Here is a 20,920-nt window from a genome sequence, read left to right on the forward strand (position 1 = left end):
AATCTCTCATTGTCACCTTCCCGAACTCCATCCGGCTTGGGACAAGAATCATCTCTTTGCCCACACATCCACAATGCATATGATGCATATGCTACCTGCCCGGTACTCACTGAGCAGACTCTGTTATCAGATCAACTGTCATGGTAGCTCAGGGATTGTGCTAGTAACCCTTATTTTACCTAATAAGGGTCCAAAAGCACAAAAGATTCTGCAATTAGATTATGCCAAATAGAAGCCATAAAGAGCTTTTTTTTAAGTGAAAAGGAAAAAATATACTTATGTACAGGAAAAAAAACATAGTATATTTAGAGTTTGGTACTCTCCGGACTTTCAGACATTCACTGAGGTCTTGGAACATATCCCCCTGGATAAGAAGGACCAGTGCATGCATCTTAATCTTTGGTTAAAGTGAAAAGAAAAAAAAAGGGCACAGAATCCCTTGATTTATAAGATAGTTTGTCACAGTAATTTAAAAAAATGTTTTAATTAATTTCAGAGAGGAAGGGAAAGGGAGAGATCAAAACATCAATGAAGAGGGAAAATCACTGATCAGCTGCCTCCTGCACACGCCCACTAGGGATGGAGCCCGCAACCTGGGCATGTGCCCTTACTGGGAATCAAAGTGTGACATTTGCTTGAAGGTGATAGGTTGAAGCTCAACTACGGAGCCACACTGACTGGGCTGTCACAGTAATTTTATAAAGGTCCTGAGGTAAGCAGAACAATGTCCCCCCAATCCTAACCCAAAATATACTTATGTCTTAATCCCTGGAATCTATGAACATGTTATCTTTGGAATTAAGGCTACTAATCAGCTGACTTTAAAATTGGAAGACTATCCTGTATTATCTGGATGGGCTCCATGCAGTCACAAGGATCCTTAAAAATGGAAGAGGGAGACAGAAGATGAGAGTTCAGAGGGAGTGTGGCTTTGGAAGAGGCACAGATGATACAACGTGAGGAGGATGTAACAGGCTGTTCTGGGCTTTGAAGACGGAGGAAGGGAGCCACAAGCCTAGGAATGTGACAGAAAAGACAAGGAAATGATTCTTCCTGAGTCGGCCCACACTTTCATTTTAGCCTGAGGAGATCCAAACTGAACTTCTAACGGACAGAAATGTAAGGTAAGTTTGTGCTGGTTTAAGCCACTACCTTGGTGGTAACTTATTCCAGCACCACAGAAAGCGAACACAGACCCCAATGATACTAATAACCCCAATAAAAACAACAACTATAAATGTTTCAGGTCAATTGGATGAGCTAAGTAATCTGCCTCTAATATACTTCCAGTAAGTTTTGTTTTGTATTGATGATGTAATTATACTACATATAAAATAAATTATAGTTGCTGGCTCAAAGGATTTTACTGGAGTGTACTACAAACATCATAGCTTTTTGCCTTTGTTCATTTTCTTTACTGTTGTACAATGATGTAATGGCTATAAAGAAGATAAAAATCTTTGTATTATGCACTGATAAGAATGTTAAAAGCATATCAGCTTTTCCATGTTATACAGCTTGGGTTAAAGATAATACTTCTTTTTCATATGTAAAATACCAGTGAAAACATTTTAGTTATTTATTGAGCTTTTTTTAAATGGGATAATGGTTTGATGGCTGGCAAGGGAGACCTTTTTGTATATTAACAATTACTTACAGAAAGCAAGAAAAAGTCCTACTGTCAAAATATACATACTCCTATGAACTAAAAATATTTATTCGAAGTTTAAAAGTCAGTGTTTACCTGTGGTTAAAGGCAGATGTGTAATGCTGTTCAAACAGGTGAGGGTGAACCATGTGGATGATAGTGTAGCCCCAGAAAACAGGAGGAGGAGAATTAATTTCAGCATACCCCTGATAAAATCTGCAAACCTAAAAACAAACAAACAAATAAAACACAACAGTCTATTAATCTTAGCTGAATTTAAAAAATACTGTTTAAATCTATGATACACTTTTATTTAAGAACTAGGAGCCTAGTGCATGAAATTCGTGCACAGGTAGGGTCCCTAGGCCTGGCTGGCAATCAGGGCCGATCACTGCCTTCCTTCCCACGGCTGCTGGTTGCCAGCTGCTGGCCAGGGCTTTCTTTGTTCTATGCTGTCCCCTGGTGGTCAGCATTCATCATAGCAAGCAACTGAACTCACGGTTGAACTCGAGGGGACACTTTGCATATTAGCCATATATACATATATATATATGTATATGAAGATAGGCAATTTCTTAAAGAAATTTCCACACATTCTTTTAAAAGCAAGTTTTAAATTTTTTTTAACTGATACATTTTTTTGTGTGTGTGTGTGCGCGTGCACATGCGTGTGTGCATAAGTGATAAATGTTACTTAGTGATAAATGATTTTTTTCTCTTACCAAGCACACAAAAGGTGATTTCCGTTCAGGATCTATAACTCACAGGATGGATTCTAAGCTTTTAAATACCACTTTTACTTTCTTTATATTTTTTCTTTAATTGCTAAATATCCTTTAATGAGTACATATTGTTCTAGTTTTAGAAAACAGGCTAACTTGTTGACATAAACTTGTAGAGCTGGCTTTCCCAAAATTCAGACTCAGAGACCAAATTCTAACGCTTACACTAGAGTCTCTGTGGTCCTATGTGACCTGGCCTCTGCCTCCACCCTCCCTTTGCTTTACTATGCTCCAGCTGAACAGCCTGTTTCTGCTTCTCATACATGCAATGTTGTGTCCCCCAGCAATGACCTGTCCTGTCTGCCTGGAATGCTGTACCCCCATTCTTCACATGATCTACTCCCGCTTCTTCCTCAGGTCATCCAGGTGTCAGTTCATTAAGGCTCCTTTAAAACATCTCCCCTTGCCACCTCTTTATTTTCTTCATAGCATTTATCTCTATTGTAATTCCTCCTGTTTTTGCTTTTGTTTTCTATCTTTCCTGTCAGACTGTAAGCTTTGTGAGAACAAGAACATGGCTCTGGAACAGAGAATACTATTGTTTAAACCTTGTGACTACTGTTTCCTAGCATTTTATGTTCTTAAAATCCCTGCTTTTCCCTCTGAGTTAATGTGAAACAAAAAGGCATCTGGTAAGAGATGCTTGCCATTTAGTTATGACCAGAACCTTTTCCATTTGTTAATTGCTTTTCCTCATCTGCTAACTGTTGATTGTACAGGCACAATCCTCTGGCTGAGCCAACATACAACTTTCTCTGTCCTTAAGAATCGTTCCCATTGCAGAAAAACAGATCCCACACTAAATATGGCACTTACCCTGTTTTCTCTTTGAAGCTTTAAAAATGAATTTAGTTTCTGTTGTAATTATATGTCCATCCCCATCAACATTTTCAATATTATCTTTTGTATTGCAGTTATTTGGCATGATATGGTTAATCATGTCTGAAAGCGTTATCGAGACTAAAATAACTTCCTCTGAGAGCTGATGCCATCTTTTGGTAGGAAAAATGACTGCACCTTTGTCCAGTGACAGGTTTATTCTCAACTATGAAAGTTTACAGACAGAAAAATTTTGATCTTGCAAATTCTAAAAAAGGTTCCATAGCTTGATAAGAATGTCCCTCAAGAAAATCTAGAAATCACACGTTTCTTATATATATTTTTGGCCACCTGCCTATCTGACCAGGTATGAGAGAATAGAAGAGTTTTCTGGTGCAACCAGAGCTGAGTGAAGTTGAACTGGGGGGCAGTTTCACAGGGCCGGATGACCCAAGAACAAACTGACCACTGGGATCTGCTTTTTGGAGACCTAGACCTTTCAAATGGGATAATACCATCAAAGTATACTGCTAGGACCAAAGCAGAACATTTAGGAGGGGCCTTTGCCAACATAATTATAAAATAATCATCCAAAGAATTCATGTCTATAAGGAGACTGCAATCTAGGGGTCCCAAAAATTGGTGTTATAAATGTAATTTTTAAATTTATTTAAGGTCTAGGAGAAACATATAATTGATTTCAGATCCCAGGGTAAGGGTAGTACTTTATAGACCCTCTATTTCAACATATTAAAAACAAACATGTTCTCATTCTAATTTTTCCCTTTATTCTATTTCTATAGAGTTAAAATGAAAGGTTTATAGAAAGAAAATAAAGAGAAAGGAGAATATGAGATGTCATTTCTGATATATGTATAATGGTTCCCTCTAACCTAGGGGTGTCGAACTCAATCAGAGAAGGGGCCAAAATCTAAAATCCAGCCTAAATCGCGGGCTGAATGGTTTACTGAACAGTCATAAACTGACAATGTCATAAACTGACAGCGGAGTGCAGTGATGACAGCGCGGTGCGGGCCACATTGCAAGGCCTGGCGGGCTGGATTTGGCCCGCGGGCCTTGTGTTTGACACATGTGCTCTAACCTTTTTGGTGCTCAGAATAGAATTGAGTAAATGATGGATAGGAGATTTAATTAGAATAATTAGGTATGATTTTTGTCAAATGTGATAGGTCAATCCATTTCAGTATCAATGTAATGATTTGCTACAAATTTTAGATTTTATTCTTATATATTTTTAAATTATAAAAACCTCATAAAGTGATTTATAAATTAGTGTTAAATTATTCTTTCATTGTCCAAGAAACACTTTGCAAACTTTAAGATCTAGATAGCCCTAGCTGGTTTGGCTCAGTGAATAGACCGCCAGCCTGTGAACCAAAGGGTCCCAGGTTCAATTCTGGTCAAGGGCATGAATCTTGGTTGCAGGCTCCTCCTCGGCCCAGGGCCCTGGTTAGAGTTCATGAATGAAACAAGCAATCAATCTGCTTCTCTCATATTGATGTTTTTCTCTGTCCTTCCCTCTCTCTACCACTCTCCCTAATAATTAATGGAAAAACATCCTTGAGTGAGGAATAACAAACAAACAAAACAAAGAAAAGATTTAGATATAATATTATCCTGTGTCAATTAATGCTTGAGTGTTTAGATATTGAGGTGATTTACCCATCTTATTTATCTTCCCAAATATGTAATTACATTCTTCCTTTCCTGGTAAAGTTGATTGCCTAACTTTGTTTCTGACTTAAATAGGGTAAAATTATTTGGGAAGTGAATGAATATCATCTCTTTGGAAAAACCGAGAGTAGTTTTATAGGCTGTCACATACATGAGTGACATTTTCATTCTTTCCTTTTTTTAGAATAAATGAAACTTTTTCCCTCTCCTGACTCATTCTAAAAATGTATTGTCATAATGTGTTAAGATCATAGGCAATTTAATGAAACTGGAAGTCTTTATGGACATTTTTACTCAAAATGGAATAACCATTGAGATACATGCCAAAAAAACCCAGAAGTAAATATACGCTAATCAGGACAGTGCCTTTTTATGGAAAGTTCTAGACATGCTCTTACAAATGATTGTTTTCAATTCTTGATAAGTATCCATTTGCCTCTATTACACTATCACCTTTGGATTCCATTTGTAGATGTTGTTCTCTAATAACATAGAAAGAGGCAGTTCAATTACACTGGAAATACATTGCCAGGCTACAAAAACATTTCAGGATGGACCACTCTTAAGGTTTCTTCTAGCAGAAAATTCTCCCTACTGTTTGTCGACATCCTTGTAGCCCCATTCTCTGACCTTTGCCTATTTTACTTTTCCTTACATTTTAATGTTTACTTAGGGGAGCTGATTATCCCTTTGGGCTTTTTGTTTGTTGGTTTCTGGCTACTCAAATGTTTAACATAAAATGACCTTACCTTGCCATAGCTATTCCAACAACACAGCCCCCAACTATGGACCAAAATCCAATCCAACCAGCATCTACCTGTTAAGAAAATGGCAAATACATTAATCATAAGACCATCATGTTGCAATTTAGAACGCTTGAAAAAAAAAAAATCCTCTATAATCAATATTAATAGCTAAATGACAACAAATCTAGGAAATGCCATTTAAGAATACGAATCACATGAAAGGATTTGTGTGTGACTAAGTAATACAGATGTATCTCAGTAAATATGTCCTCGATTAACTTATCAGTGTCACATCATATAATCAATGTCACAACAAATATTTTTAAAATATATTCTACACGCCTAGCATTATAATAGGAACTCTTAAGAAAATAGGAAAAGGACAAAAGATGGTCATTGGTGGAAAAAAGTTTAAAAATAGCCAACAGACAGGCAAGAACTAGGAAATAATTAAGTGCTAAACACCTAGCAACAACTAAAAATGTATTAACAGAACACAAAACGGGGAGACAACGTAGGTTTAAGGGTTGAGCACCTAGGGAGACTGGATAGAGAAAGAGAATTTGAGCTGGGTTTCAACGGTATAGCTCAGTCAGCTCTTGAGAAAACATTTCTGGCCCTGCCATGTACTAGCTTTGTGACCCTGGGAAAATTTTATTATACCTTCTTACCTATAAAGTAGACAAATGAGATAATTTATGTATAGATCTTAGATCAGTGGTTGGCACAGTGGAAATGCTCAATAAAAGTTAGAGCTGTCACCATTACCTAATGTCTTAATCGTTTTTTCTACCTTCATGGCCAAACTTATTCAGAGCAATCTACAAATGCTGCCTGTATTTGCTCATCATGCCTGTATCTTAAACTCTTATTATGACTTGGCTTCTGTCTCAACTCATACTCTAAGTTTCAGTTTTCTCACTAGTAGATGGGGATGATGAAGACTTTTTATTTAGAATTAAATAAGCTAATAAATGCAAAATGCTTGGTACATGTTAGCTGTTGTTACCGCTGAAATCCCTGTGTCCCTAACAATACAGATGCATTCTGTCTCCTCTTTCCCCTTCCCACGCCCACCACACTTGCTTATCTTATTTCCCATTCTAGACTCCTGAAATGAAATCTGGAATGGTCTCCACAATCTCTTCCTCCCTCACTGCCAGAACAAATATCCCGATCATTCCACTTCGCTTCTCAGAAACAGTTCCTGGCTTTCCTTGTGGCTACTGGGAGAAGCCCAAATCTAACCGGCATTTGAGAGCCGCCCAAACTAACTTCTACCTTTTATTTTTTTTTTCTAGTCATATTTTTTATTACACCTGTGTCAGAAATATTCAGCTGTCTACCAAAATATATTATGTTCTCCTGCCTGGGCATTTGGCTAGATTACATGTCCCAGGCCCCATTCAGTTCCATGTGATCATGTGACTAAGTTCTCATTAATGGATGTGGCCAAACTGAGGTGTGCCACCTCTGGGCTAGCACCTGGGACACAGTTATATGCCTCCTCCATGCTTTCTTTCCCTTCTGCCAGCTGGAATCCAGATGTGGTCACCCAGCTTCACCCATGCCTATAAAGACAAAGTCCAAGGAGACAGAAGAGCTGCAAAGTGGAAGCAACCCAGGTGTCTAAATATGAGTGAGGAAAAGACCTGTCCCACCGGTGAACAACTGTCCCACATTACCAGGCCAGCTGTCCTAGATTGCTATGTGAATGGCAAGTGGATTTCTTCTTAAGTCTCAGAATTTTGGGATTCTGCTCCAAGTAATACAATACTTTACACAAGTCCTTTGTTGTACCAGTGTTTGGTGCCAGAGCAAAGATAAACACTCTCTGGAAAAAAGAGAACACCCTGAAGCTTAAATTATCTCTACTTTTTTTTTTCTTTTTCTTTATACGATTGGTTTTTGGAGCAAGAGAATTCTCCATTCTGCAGAACTGCCCCTCTCATCCATCATCTAAGGCCCACATAATGCCATCAGGCTCCCACTAACATTTCCATCTGTCCCTGAGGCGAGGGGGGTCCTGCACCAGGGCAAGAAGCACCATGCTTCTGACCATACTGACCCTGGTCCTGCCAGGCTTTTGAGCTTTTCTGCCTCCTTTGCTTATGACAATTGCTTTAGTTAATAACATTCTACACAATAATTAAAATATTTTCTTTGTTTTGATCTGTTGCTTTCATTTAATTTTAAATTTCACTTTACTTAATACCTGGTGTGATTTATGGTGTCTAAACCTCTCAGAGTTTGTACAGAGGCAGATACTTGGAAGGATTGATAAGATGAAGCATAAAATCTTACAAAATAAGTCCTTGCCTGTTTGGCTCAATGTTTAGAGTGTTAGCCCTGGACTGAAGGGTTGCAGGTTCAATTCCCGGTCAAGGGCACCCACCCTGCCCGCCCAGTTGGGGTGTATGCAGGAGGCAACCAATCCATGTGTCTCTCTCACAATGAAGTTTCTCTGTCTCTACCCCACACTTGCACTCTCTCTAAAACTCAATGGAGAAATATCATCTGGTGCGGATAAAAGTGAAAAAGGATTTGCAGAATCAGAATCATTTAAATAAGTGCTGCACTTTTCCTTTTTGAAAGTGAACATGCTTGAAATACCTGCCATCCAGAAAATAGGTTAGGAAATTAAGGAAGGATTAGTTCTTTTTCTTTTTCTTTTTTTTTTTTTTTAAAATATATTTTATTGATTTTCAACAGAGAGGAAGGGAGAGGAATAGAGAGCTAGAAACGTCGATGAGAGAGAAACATCGACCAGCTGCCTCCTGCACACCCCCTACTGGGGATGTGCCCGCAACCAATGTACATGCCCTTGACTGGAATGGAACCTGGGACCTTCCAGTCCGAAGACCTACGCTCTATCCACTGAGCCAAACCAGTTTCAGCGGAAGGCTTAGTTCTTACGGTGGAAGTATACTAAGTAATCTGGATTAATATTCTGATGAGAATTTGGAAATCTATCTGATGGCATCAGAGAGCCAGAAAGATAATACATAATTATGGAAACATTATGTAGAATGTGAAGGGAACCCAGAGAGATAAACCTGGTAGTTGGGGACTCTTTCCCCCTAGGGGTGGGGCGTCTGCTGATTTTAGAAAAAGCAGCTAAGGGGCTGAGAAGTTATCAACAGCCTCACTGACACAAGGGTGGAAAATGAGTTTGAGGCTTACTGTGGGATGAAGGGCCTTGTAAAAAAAAATCCCAGGCTCTGAAGGACTATACTTAAGAGTACTGTGACCTGGAGACTATACTCTGAGGGATGGAAGCCCAGCTATAAATAATCCCTATTTCTGGAACTAAATTAAATGATCCCTAGACTCCTGCAAGAAAAACATAAGTTCTTTTTGGACAAAAATAACATCATCTTGGAGCTTAAATTATCTCTACAACTTTTCATAGTGCTACTATGTCTAGCACTCAGTCAGAAATAATAGAACACATAAGGAGATTAGAAAACATCCATGAATACCACAAATATAAAAATACCCACAGGAGATCCAGAAAAGGGAATTATGACATACAGACTTGAAATAACTATTTTTAAAAGTTAAAAAAATAAAAGACAAGCTCAAGCATTTTATAGAAATTTGGAAACTAAGAAAAAGTACCAAAAATTTTTTATAACTTAAAAGTATAATTGAAATGGGTAACTCATTAATAGGTTTAATAGCATATTAGACTGAAAATTAAAATTGGATTTGGAAGAAAGGCTGGATAAAATATCCAGTCTGAAGCAAAGAAATACAAAAGGATGAAAAACTCAGAATCAAAAGTAAGAGACTTAGGGAATACAATATGAAGGTATAACATATATAGTTAAGAGTTCCTAAAGGTTAAACTAGAAAAAATTTAGCATAGCCCAGCCAGCATGGCTCAGTGGTTGAGAGGAATCATTGATAGGCTGCCTCCTTCACTCCCACACTGGTGATGAAGCCCACAACCCCGGTATGTTCTGTAACAGGGAATTGAACTGGTAATTTTAAAATACCAATTACAATAGCTTCAAAAAATATCAAATACTGGAGAATATATGTAACAAATATACAAATGGCTTCTTTGCAGAAATTTATAAAGTATCATTCAGAGACATTAGGGCCTAAATAAATGAAGAGAAATACAATGATCATGGCTTGGAAGACTCAGTATTATAAAGTTAATTCTCAAGTTGATCTATTGATTCAAAAAATATTTCATCAAAATCTGAATAAAAAAGAGTATTATTCTACCAGATACCAAAACTTGTAACATTAGAATACTTAAGACAATTTGGTATTGGCACACAGACAGACAAATAGACTAGAGGTTGACACAATTAGACTAAAGATGACACAAGAGGAAGGAATGGATGGCATCAATGATAGAGGGGAAAGTAATTTAGAAACACATTCATGTGCACGAGGGCACTTCATTATGACAAAGATGACACTGGAGAGCAACGGAAAAGCATGATGTTTTCAAAGACTGAATTATAATAGGTTAATGGGTATTTATTTATATTGGGGGAAGTAAACTCCTAACTATAAGAAGCACAAAATTCCATTCTAGGTGTAAATATGACAGGCATAACAATAAAGCTTAGAACAGCACTGTTCAATAGAACTTTCCATGATGACGAAAATGTAATATATCTGCACTGTTCAATATGGTAGCCACAAGTTAAAAGTGGCTATTAAGCACTTGAAAAGTGTCACTGAAGAAGTGAATTTTTTATTTCAATTCAACGGATTTAAATTAAACAGGCATATGTTGCTAGTGGCTTCTGTACTTTCAGTTCTACAAGATTAACAGGGGGACCGAAACCGGTTTGGCTCAGTGGATAGAGCGTTGGTCTGCGGACTAAAAGGTCCCAAGTTCGATTCCGGTCAAGGGCATGTACCTTGGTTGCGGGCACATCCCCAGTAGGGGGTGTGCAGGAGGCAGCTGGTCAATGTTTCTCTCTCATTGATGTTTCTAGTTCTCTATCCCTTCTCCCTTCCTCTCTGTAAAAAATCAATAAAATATATTTAAAAGAAAAAAAGATTAACAGGAGGAATAGGTTTATGAACTTGGAGCAAAGATCTCTCTCTTTTACATTACAGTCTCTGTCAGCTACAGCCAACATCTATAGACTACCTCCAAGTTGGTTTCTACTGACTACTTTTCTTTTTAAAATATGGGTCACATTTTCCTGATTCTTTATATGCCTAATGTTTTGGTGTGGTTTCTTTTTTTTTTTAATTGTATAGTATAGGTCATGGAAAATAAATATAAAGATACCAGACTCTTTCATCTTGCTTTAAAATGGTTGATTTTTATGTTAGTAGACAGTTCAATTACTAAATGATCACCTTGCACTTGGATAGGCTTGATTTTGTGCTTTACGATAGCAGAGTAGAAGAAACCAAGGTGTTTCCCAAGCCCTCTCTCACTTGGTAGGACTCACCTGTATCCTCTGTGGATTTTTGTTGGGACTTGGTTTTAGGCTTTGTTTCTGGGTTTAAGTAGGCTAGGTCTTACTCAATCTCAGGAAGTGTATCTACATTCTAAAGTTTGGCCTTTCTGGTGCCTCAGCAGAAGCCCAAGATGTTAATGAGGCCTTTCCACTACGGAAGGGCCTGAACTCTGAGAGCCCAGCATTGCTTGGCCTCTACTCTTCATGTTCTGCTTTCAGCCCTGTAACAGTCTCTCTGTTAAACCTCTGGTGGCTTAGCCTCTTACATGTGCAGTGCATTTCTCACTTGCTAAGGACCCCACATCACCAGTGAAATGGCTACTTTTATTTATTTTTAAAAATATATTTTATTTATTTTTTTTTTTTACAAAGGGAAGGGAGAGGGAGAGAAGAGTTAGAAACATCAATGAGAGAGAAACACTGATCAACTGCTTCTTGCACACCTCCTGCTGGGGATGTGTCCGCAACCAAGGTACATGTCCTTGACCGGAATCGAACTTGGGACCCTTCAGTTTGCAGGCAGATACTCTATCTATTGAGCCAAACCAGTTAGGGTGAAATGGCTACTTTTAAATAAATGAGATATCCTTATCCTAAGACTAGAGAGAAAGTGAGAAATTAGGTATAGGAATAGCCATATATTTGAGAATGGGATCTTAATCTTCATAAAGCATAAAGCAAGAATATAAAGGATAGAGTCAACAAAACTAAGATTTTCCTTATTTTTCTGTTTAGTAGCATCATTAATAACATCCAAATAAATGTGAAATTCATGACTTAACAAAATCCATGAAGAAAATAAATATTGTTTAACTATTTCACATGGACCGTGCTTTTGCAATAATGATATACTATTGTTTTATCCAGGCCTTGAAGCTAAAACTAAGAACATGTAGACAATAATTATTACTTAAATGAACTAAAAATACCTTCAAATATAAAGATAAAATGCTTACTTGGCTAACATGCACTGGTGTTAAAATTAAGTCCAGAACTCCAGACCAGCCAGCAAATACACCGAGCGGTATGGCATATGCTAAAGCAATCATCAAAAATCTCACGTTGCTGTGAAAGAGAAGTAAAAAATATTGCAGATTCAAACTCTAGAATATAAACTTACTCATGAAAACAGTCATTTGAAAATTTGAACATTCGAATCAGAAATAAAAAAAATAGTTGTCAGTTGTTAATAAAATCAAAGTTCTTTAAATGTTTCATTTTTATAAGAATAGCATTTTTTGTTCATATTATTTAAAATTGTCAATGTTTATTATATCAATGAATGACCAACATTATTTCATAGAATGACGTAGGTAGGTTCGGTTAAGAAAATGCTCTATTTGAAAGGATAAATTACTGTTGCTTAGGTGGGTACTAGACTTATCAGGTGAATACTTTATAAGTTATGTAAATGTCTAATCACTATATTGTACACCTTAAACTAATATGTCAACTGTAATTGAAAAATAAAAATTCAAATGTTAAAAAAATATACTTTCTCCTAGAATAAGTTAGAAAAAAGATTAAAAATAAATATATAATTTGTTAGTTTTACCGTTTTCAGAGAGTAGTTTTAATGTTATATTTGTTTTACTATTATTTTTTAAATAATTATTTAATAGGCAATACAATTAAAATGGCTCACAAGCAAACAGGTATAAAAATATGGGGAAAATATCTCCCTCTAATCCCTGTTGCCCTCTTCCCACAATTATCAATGTTATCACTTTCTTTGGTAACTTCCCAGAAATTATATAAAACATACAAGCTGATAAAATATATATATATTCCCCCCAATCTTTTTACATAAGTGATAGCATAGTACAACCATTTGCTGAATTTTATTTTTTCATTTAAAGCTCTTCCATAGTTAATACATACAGAGCTTCTTCATTCTTTCTCATAGCTGCATAGTATTCCATTATGTTGATATATCATAATTTATTTATCCATCTCCATACTGTAATATAGGCAATAGAATTTTACATTTTATATAATACATAGTTTACATTTTTATATTTATAACATAATTTTATTCCTTTGCTCTTCCTGTAGGAAGAAGGAAGCATCATTTATGAAATAGTGTTGTAAAACCAAAGTAAAAACAAAAACTTGAGTTAGAATATAGCTCTGGCTACAATTTACAGGAAATACAAAGAATAGAGAAACATGGCAAACTACACCATAAAGAAGCAATCCCCAAAATCTAGACCCTGGAGACAAAAAAGTTGGCTCCTCAACAAATAAATTACAAGGGTAAGAGAGAGAGAGACAGGAAAGGAAACCTATTGATTATAATGTGTTTGAGCCAACTGCAATATGTGAACCTAATTTGGGTCCCGATTCAAACAAATTGTTAAAAAAATTTTATGACATTTATGACAATTGGAAATATAAACAATGATGTAATATTAGTAAACTATTTTTTAAGTTTTTAGGTGTTATAATGATACTATATTTGTATTATATTAAAGTGTCCTTATATTTCTAACATAGATTACACATATTGAAATATTTATAGATGAAATGACTTGTCATCTGGGATTTGCTTCATGATGCAGGAATGGGGGAAGTAGGTAAAGTAGAGCTGAAACAATATGAGCTAAATAGGCAACTGCTGATATTGGGTTATGGGGATATCAAAGTTGAACTATTCTACCTTTGGATATTTCTATAAATTTCCCAAATGAAGTTATTTATTTATTTTTTTTAAAAAAACAAGCCTTACCATGTTCAGTGAAAATAGTAAAAAATAATGAGATACATAATGTACCATCATTTAGATAAGTTAAACACAGATGCATTTAAAAATTACACGTATTGAAAAAGCACACAGCCGAAACCGGTTTGGCTCAGTGGATAGAGCATCGGCCTGCGGACTGAAAGGTCCAGGGTTTGATTCCGGTCAAGGGCATGTACCTTGGTTGTGGGCACATCCCCAATAGGGGGTGTGAAGGAGGCAGCTTATCAATGTTTCTCTCTCAATGATGTTTCTAACTATCACTCTCTCTCCCTCTCTGTAAGAAAGTAAATAAAATATATTTAAAAAAAAAAACAAGAAAGAAAAGAAAAAGCACACAGTCAGATACACATTAAATGCATTTGAAAGGTGGCCTGGGGAGAGGAATGAAAGTGGGAAATATAAATAAAAGAATGAACAAGTAAATAAATGAGTAAATGTGTTCATGTGTCCTGAAGTAAAGAACATGTTCAACTCAACACTCCACCCTTCAAGTTTGAAAGGCAAAAACAACAAGCACCGTCATCAAACATTAAACCAACACACAAAGGGACAGAAATGTTTACATTAGGTTATAGAGTTTAAATGCATATTAAGACATGGGAATTGTATGAATAGTGAAAAATAATTGTGGTGGAAACTTCAGCATATAACCATTGCTTCCTCACCTCCTACTCCAGATAATGCAGTTAATCTAGGAAAAACACACACACAGTTATTCCAATGAATCCAGGAATAATAAAGTAACCAGGGTTTCTTTGAAGGACCAGAGAAAATGTAAATTACATTGGTAAGCTAGGGGAATACAGAATGGCAGGCCCTAAGAACTGCCCTGAAGAAGCTCTGTGTGTGTTGACTATGGCGAGCCAAAAGTAGAAGCAAGCAATTCTGCAGAGTAAACAGTTGAATATGGGAGAGACAAAGGAATGGTAAGCATTAGTGAAAATGATTATTTTTTAATAGAGAAAAAAGATCTTACACTTTATGGTTTACACAGAAAATAAAGATCTTGACTCTGGGGCAATTAGAAGCAAACAGAGGTTAATCAGAGTGATAATTTTAAGTTGTTTTCCCTTGTCAGAACAATCTTTTATATAACTTCTTTCATTAAAATCAATCCTTCAATGACCCCTCATTTCCCACAGAATAGTCCCAAATTACTAATATGGCATAATATGACCCTAATTTACCTCTCTAGCCTTATCTATTGCTATCTGATCTCTGGCTTAGCATAAAGAAAAGCTTAAATAGCATTTTATTTCCAAAAAAACCTATCATTTTAACTATTCATCTTATAAATGTGTGCCACTGATAATAATTCAATTTAATATTTCTGTTGTTGCCTATTATGTGGAAGGCAATGTACGAGGTGCAGTAGAGATATGGTTTTTAAAAACCTTTTACAGTGCTCCAGAGTAAGAAACATATCTTTACTTTGTGACCTACCCATGTAATATGTACATATAGGTAGATTGAAACTCTCACAAAAGATATGTACTATATTTAGTACTATCATTACTATAAATGATGCAATAATATTACTCTACTAGAGGCCGGGTGTACAAAATTCATGTCCAGCCTGCACCCTCTCCAATCTGGGACCCCTTGAGGGACATCCCTCTCACAATCCAGGACTGCTAATAAGTAAATAAATGAGTAAATGTAGGCCTGGGTCCCCCCCGCAACTGTCTTCCCCTGAAGGCCTTGCCCCCTCCAACTGCCCTCTTCTGCTGACCTGGTAATCCTTAACTTCCCACAACTGCTCTCTCCTGCAGGCCATCTTGTGGCAGCCATCTTGTGTCCACATAGGGGCAGCCATCTTTGACCACATGGGGCAGCCATCTTTTGTCTTGGTGTGATGGTCAATTTGCATATTACTTTTTATTAGATAGGATTATATTCTACTTTTTTTTTTTTTTTTAAAGTGGTCAACCTTCTTTCATTAGTTGGCTGTGAAATAACATTGAAAAATAATGTTACATAGCTATGCTAACATGGTAGTCACAAGCCAGATGTGGCTATTAAACACTTGAAATGTGGCTAGTGCAACTTTAGAACTAATTTAAAATTTTAAATGCAACGTTATTTTTTTGGTAGAACTACAATTCACTTTAACTGCTGCACTGGGTAAGATATTGTAGTGTGCATGTTGTAGTATGTGTTGCTTCTAGTATTATAACCTGTCACTGACCTTCTTGGTGTCAGTGAACTAACTCAATTCTAAATATTTTTTACATACTAATATAACGTAATTTGCTTACCTAAATGTTTTATGGGGAAAAATATGAGACTGGAATAAAATACAAATTTTGTAATGAATAGCAATTGCAACTTGCTGCAGCAAAGCAAAATGATGTCTGCTGTGTAAAACAAATTTTAAGATAATTAAGTGGATAATATTAAGAGACATGTTCAACAAATACACAGTGAATTTTATAAGAAGTTTCCACTGAAGTTTCCACATTATTCTGAAATAATTAAGATCATCAATTAAGGCCCCAAAATTGTCTATAAAATATGAGACCTTTAAGATAATATCACAGATGTAATGATTCTAAGCTTGAAAAATTGTAGGTACATATTTTTAACTTTAAATAAAACAGTGCAATATGGAAGACACTGTTCAATTGTTAATATAATAAAATTTAAATGCAGACCAAGTATTTCTAATGAAATCTAGCATCTTAATTGAAATATGCTACAAGTAAAATATACACCAGATTCCAAAAATTTTATATGAATAAAAGAATATAAAATACCTCATTAATAATTTTTAATATGAATTAATATTAAACTTTAGAACTAATTTAAAATTTTAAATGCAACGTTATTTTTAAAATAATATTTTAGATATACTGGCTTAAATAAAATATGCTACTAAAATTAATTTTTACCTATTTATTTTAATCTTTTTAAATGCAGCTACTAGAAAATTTTAAATTACCTATTATGTCGCTTGAATTATAATCCTGCTAGAGGCCCGATGCACGAAATTCGTGAGGGTAGGGTCTGTAGGTCTGCCCAGCAATCAGGGCTAGCTGGGGCCTTCCTTCCCTTGGCTGCTGGTTGCCGGCCAGAGCTTTCTTTTGTTCCGTGCCGCCTCCTGGTGGTTAGCACACGTCATAGCGAGTGGTAGAACTCCTGGCCGGTCAAACTCTCAAGGGGACAATTTGTATATTATCCTTTTATTATATAGGATTAAGTAATATTACTGTGGACAAAAAGATATAGTTCTTGATCACAGGGTCTTACCATCTGGTGGGAGAGGAGGACTAGAAAAGAAAGAACCAACCAGAGAGAGTTGCTGATGAATCACTAAAAACTTATTATAACAAACTGGGGGGGGGGGGGGGGATTCCAAAGATAAGTTCTAATGGCCCAAATGCAAATTATAATCGCCAGTGATGATCTATATAACCAAAGAATCGAGTTCAGTACCATAGCATTTAAGCCTTCAAGGGCAGAATTTAATCTAATTAAATTTAAATTATTCCAATAAAATAAAATGTTAAGTTTATCAAAGTATGATTCTACTAGAGGCATATAAATAAGTACTATTTATTTTATTCATTTTTTATTTTAATGTGTATTAAGAAATACAAAACAACCCAACCAGTGTGGCTCAGTGGTTGAGTGTCAACCTATCAACCAGGAGGTCATGATTCCATTCCCGGTCAGGACACATGCCAGGTTGCTATTTCTATTTCTCTCTCCTCCCTTTCTCTCTGAAATCAATAAAAATATATTTAAAAAAATATGAAATGAATAAAAAGAATTTACCTAATAGGAAAAATATAACAAACACATAAAACCCATGATTTCACAGATACTATTATGTGATATGGCCCCTTATAAAAGAAATTATTTAAATGAAAGATTTAATTTTTAAAATGTTAAATAAATAACAATAGAGACAGAGAAGGGAAAAATTATGGAGGTTTTTGTTTTGGGCAACTTTTTAAGATAGATTTCTGATAGGAAGTTCCATTAAAGTATTTAATCTAATTTTTTAAATCAATTATTTACAAACTGATTAATAGATTGCTGAAAAATTATTTTAAATGATCTTAAGTAAATGTGGAATTATTTTTAAAAGTGCTATCAAACCACTCAGTAATTCTACGTACACTTACCTTAATAATCTACAAAAGCTCCGCCGATAACTCAGTCGCTGGCTAGCTGCAGCAACACTGGGAGGAAGGGGAGGCCGGGAGGGGAAATAAGCGAGAGTTGCAGAAAATATTAAGCAGACCACTCCAAATTCTGAAAAGAAAAAAGAAAAAAAAGTGAAATGTTAACCAGATGACACAAACAGTTCAACATTTCAAGTATTATTTATCTAACAAATATTTACTAAGCATCAACTAAGCACTAGGCATATGAAAATAGGTGAAATATAGTACCTAACCAAAATAGTTCAGCCGTGTGAGAAACATCATATGTCAAGATGCACATTTCAGCAGGTCACAGGTAAGAAGTCCTACAGTTAGCGATGAAGTGTGGTGGTACTATGGTGCAGTATACAGACAAAAAGATTGAGGCAGTAAGCAAAGGTTGGTCTATGGAGAAAAGGGAGCCCGGGGGCTGGGTGGAGGGGGGCCAAGCGGGAGGAAGGGGGAACATCTGTAAGTGTCACCACCAACAGCAGCAAAAGTTTTCCTCATCTCCCCAAAATTCCACCTTTCCCATTAGCAGTGACTCTTCTCCACCCTCATCCTCCCCAGCTTGTGGAAACTGCTAATCTATTTTCCATCCCTGTGGCTTTGCCTTGTTTGAATATTTCTTTTCTTTTCTTTTTTTTTTTAATCTATCTATCTTTCTTTTTTTTTTTTTTTTAATATATTTTATTGATTTTGTACAGAGAGGAAGGGAGAGAGATAGTTAGAAACATCGATGAGAGAGAATCATCGATCAGCTGCCTCTTGCACACCCCTTACTGGGGATATGCCCGCAACCAAGGTACATGCCCTTGACTGGAATCGAACCCGGGACCTTTCAGTCCCCAAGCCGACACTCTATCCACTGAGCCAAACCGGTTTCGGCATGTTTGAATATTTCATATAAAAATATAGATACAATGAAAAAAAAAAACACACACAGTACTGAACTGTAAGAGATTTTGAAACAGGTCTGGGATGGTTGTCTAATAAACATGGTCTTCATAAATAAAAAATAAATATGAGAAAATATGTAGGAAGAGATCAGGAGGTTTGTTTGGTGAATGATATGATATTCTAATGTAGGACAGACTCAATTTACCGGCTATATTGGAAATTTGAACAGAACAGGAAAACATACAAAATAAAAAACTAAGAGACAGAAAGTAAAATTTATAAACACAAGACTAGCTACTGCAGAATATTAAACAATCAGAATTAAAATGAATATCGCAGCAATCTTAGTTTGGCATTATCACAGGAGGGAAGGTTCCTAGGTATCCAGAATATTCCCTCCAGAGATCTGTTTCCTAGAAGTCCCACCTTTTGTTAGCTGTGCTTAATTTAGTAGAAAAAAATCTAGAAGCCTTAAAGTATATACCTGTCTATACTATTAATTAACTTGGAATCTGAATGAATCACTTCCTCTTTCTGGGCCAATAAAGGGTTTGGGTTAAGTGATTTCTAGAGGACCTTTTAGTAGGATAATTCTAATTCTAGGACTATATTGTTAGTAAAAAATACAACATTCTTATGACACTTAACCACAGATATCTTTATTCTATGTCAATCTGAGAAGCAACTAAAGTTAATGAACTGTTTGAATTTACAGTTCTTTTATTTATTAGTAACAATGAATGAGCATCTATAATAATAAAAGCATAAGATGCTAATTAAAGTGGACATCCTTCCGCAGCCGTGGGATGAAGGATCCAGGCCGCTGCCATGCCACGGCTGCGAGGGAGGGAACCAGGCAGCCGTGGTGGCTGTGGAAACACACTCTTGCACCAATTTCGTGCATCGGACCTCTAGTCTTCTATATGCTTATTGGCCACGTGTATTTCTCCTACTGTGGTTGCCTTGTTCATATTCTTTGCCCATACTTCAACTGGCATTTTTTGTAAACAGCTTGAGATATAATTCCCATAATATACAATTCACACTTTTAAAGTGCATAATTAAATGGTTTTTAGTGTATTCACAATTGTGCAACCATCGCCTTAATTAATTTTAGAACTTTTTCATCATCCCAAAAAAGGAAATTCTGTATTCATTATCTGCATAAATATTCCAGGCCTACGTTACCATTAATCTACTTTCAGAGTCTATTTCAGAGACTATTATGGAGATTTTTTATAAACGAAATCATATAATTTGGTGGGTTTTTTTGTGTGACTGGCTTCTTTCACTGGCATGTTTTCAAGGTTCATCCATGTCGGAGCATATATCAGTACTTTATTCTTTTTTTTTTTTGCCAAGTAAAATAAAAATACTGCAAAGATATACCACATTCTTATTCCACGAAATTGACAGAAATTTTGGACTATTTCTACATTTAGGTTATCCTATATAATAAAGAGGTAATATGCAAATTGACCATCACAAGATGGCCACCACAAGATAGCCAGCAGGGGAGGGCAGTTGTGGGCAGTCAGGCCAACAAGAGAGGGCAGTTAAGGGTGACCAGGCCAGCAGGGGAGGGTAGTTGGGGGCAACTGGACCTGCAGGGGAGGACAGTTGGGGGCAGTCGGACTGGCAGGGGAGCAGTTAGGTGTCAATCAGGCTGGCAGGGGAGTGGTTAAGTGGTAATAAGGCTGGCAGGCAGAGGCAGTTAGGGGCAATCAGGCAGGCAGGCAGGTGAGCAGTGGGGAGCCAGCAGTACCAGATGTGAGAGGGATGTTGTGGGATCTGGCCTAAACTGGCAGTCGGACACCCCCTGAGGGGTCCCAGATTAGAGAGGATGAAGGCTGGGCTGAGGGGACCCCCTCCCATGCACGAACTTTGTGCACTGGGCCTCTAGTAATGAATACCACTACTATGAACGTTCATGTACAATTTCTTGCACAGATGTGTTTTCATCTCACTTGGGTATATACGTAGAAATGAAAT

General features: G+C 36.5%; 1 protein-coding gene across 1 annotated transcript in view; it reads right to left on the reverse strand.

The window, feature by feature from the left end:
* SLC49A4 (solute carrier family 49 member 4) overlaps window positions 1-20,920 on the reverse strand; it is a 67,840-nt gene that overhangs the window by 21,870 nt on the left and 25,050 nt on the right. The window contains exons 4-7 of the mRNA XM_084871715.1: window positions 18,008-18,137; window positions 12,091-12,199; window positions 5,694-5,761; window positions 1,745-1,872 (exon numbers count right to left, since the gene is read on the reverse strand). Coding sequence (XP_084727841.1) covers window positions 1,745-1,872; window positions 5,694-5,761; window positions 12,091-12,199; window positions 18,008-18,137 — 435 coding nt within the window. The remainder of the gene's footprint in view (window positions 1-1,744; window positions 1,873-5,693; window positions 5,762-12,090; window positions 12,200-18,007; window positions 18,138-20,920) is intronic.

Source organism: Pipistrellus hanaki, assembly GCF_964339955.1.
Source record: "Pipistrellus hanaki genome assembly, chromosome: 2".
Taxonomy (NCBI): domain Eukaryota; kingdom Metazoa; phylum Chordata; class Mammalia; order Chiroptera; family Vespertilionidae; genus Pipistrellus; species Pipistrellus hanaki.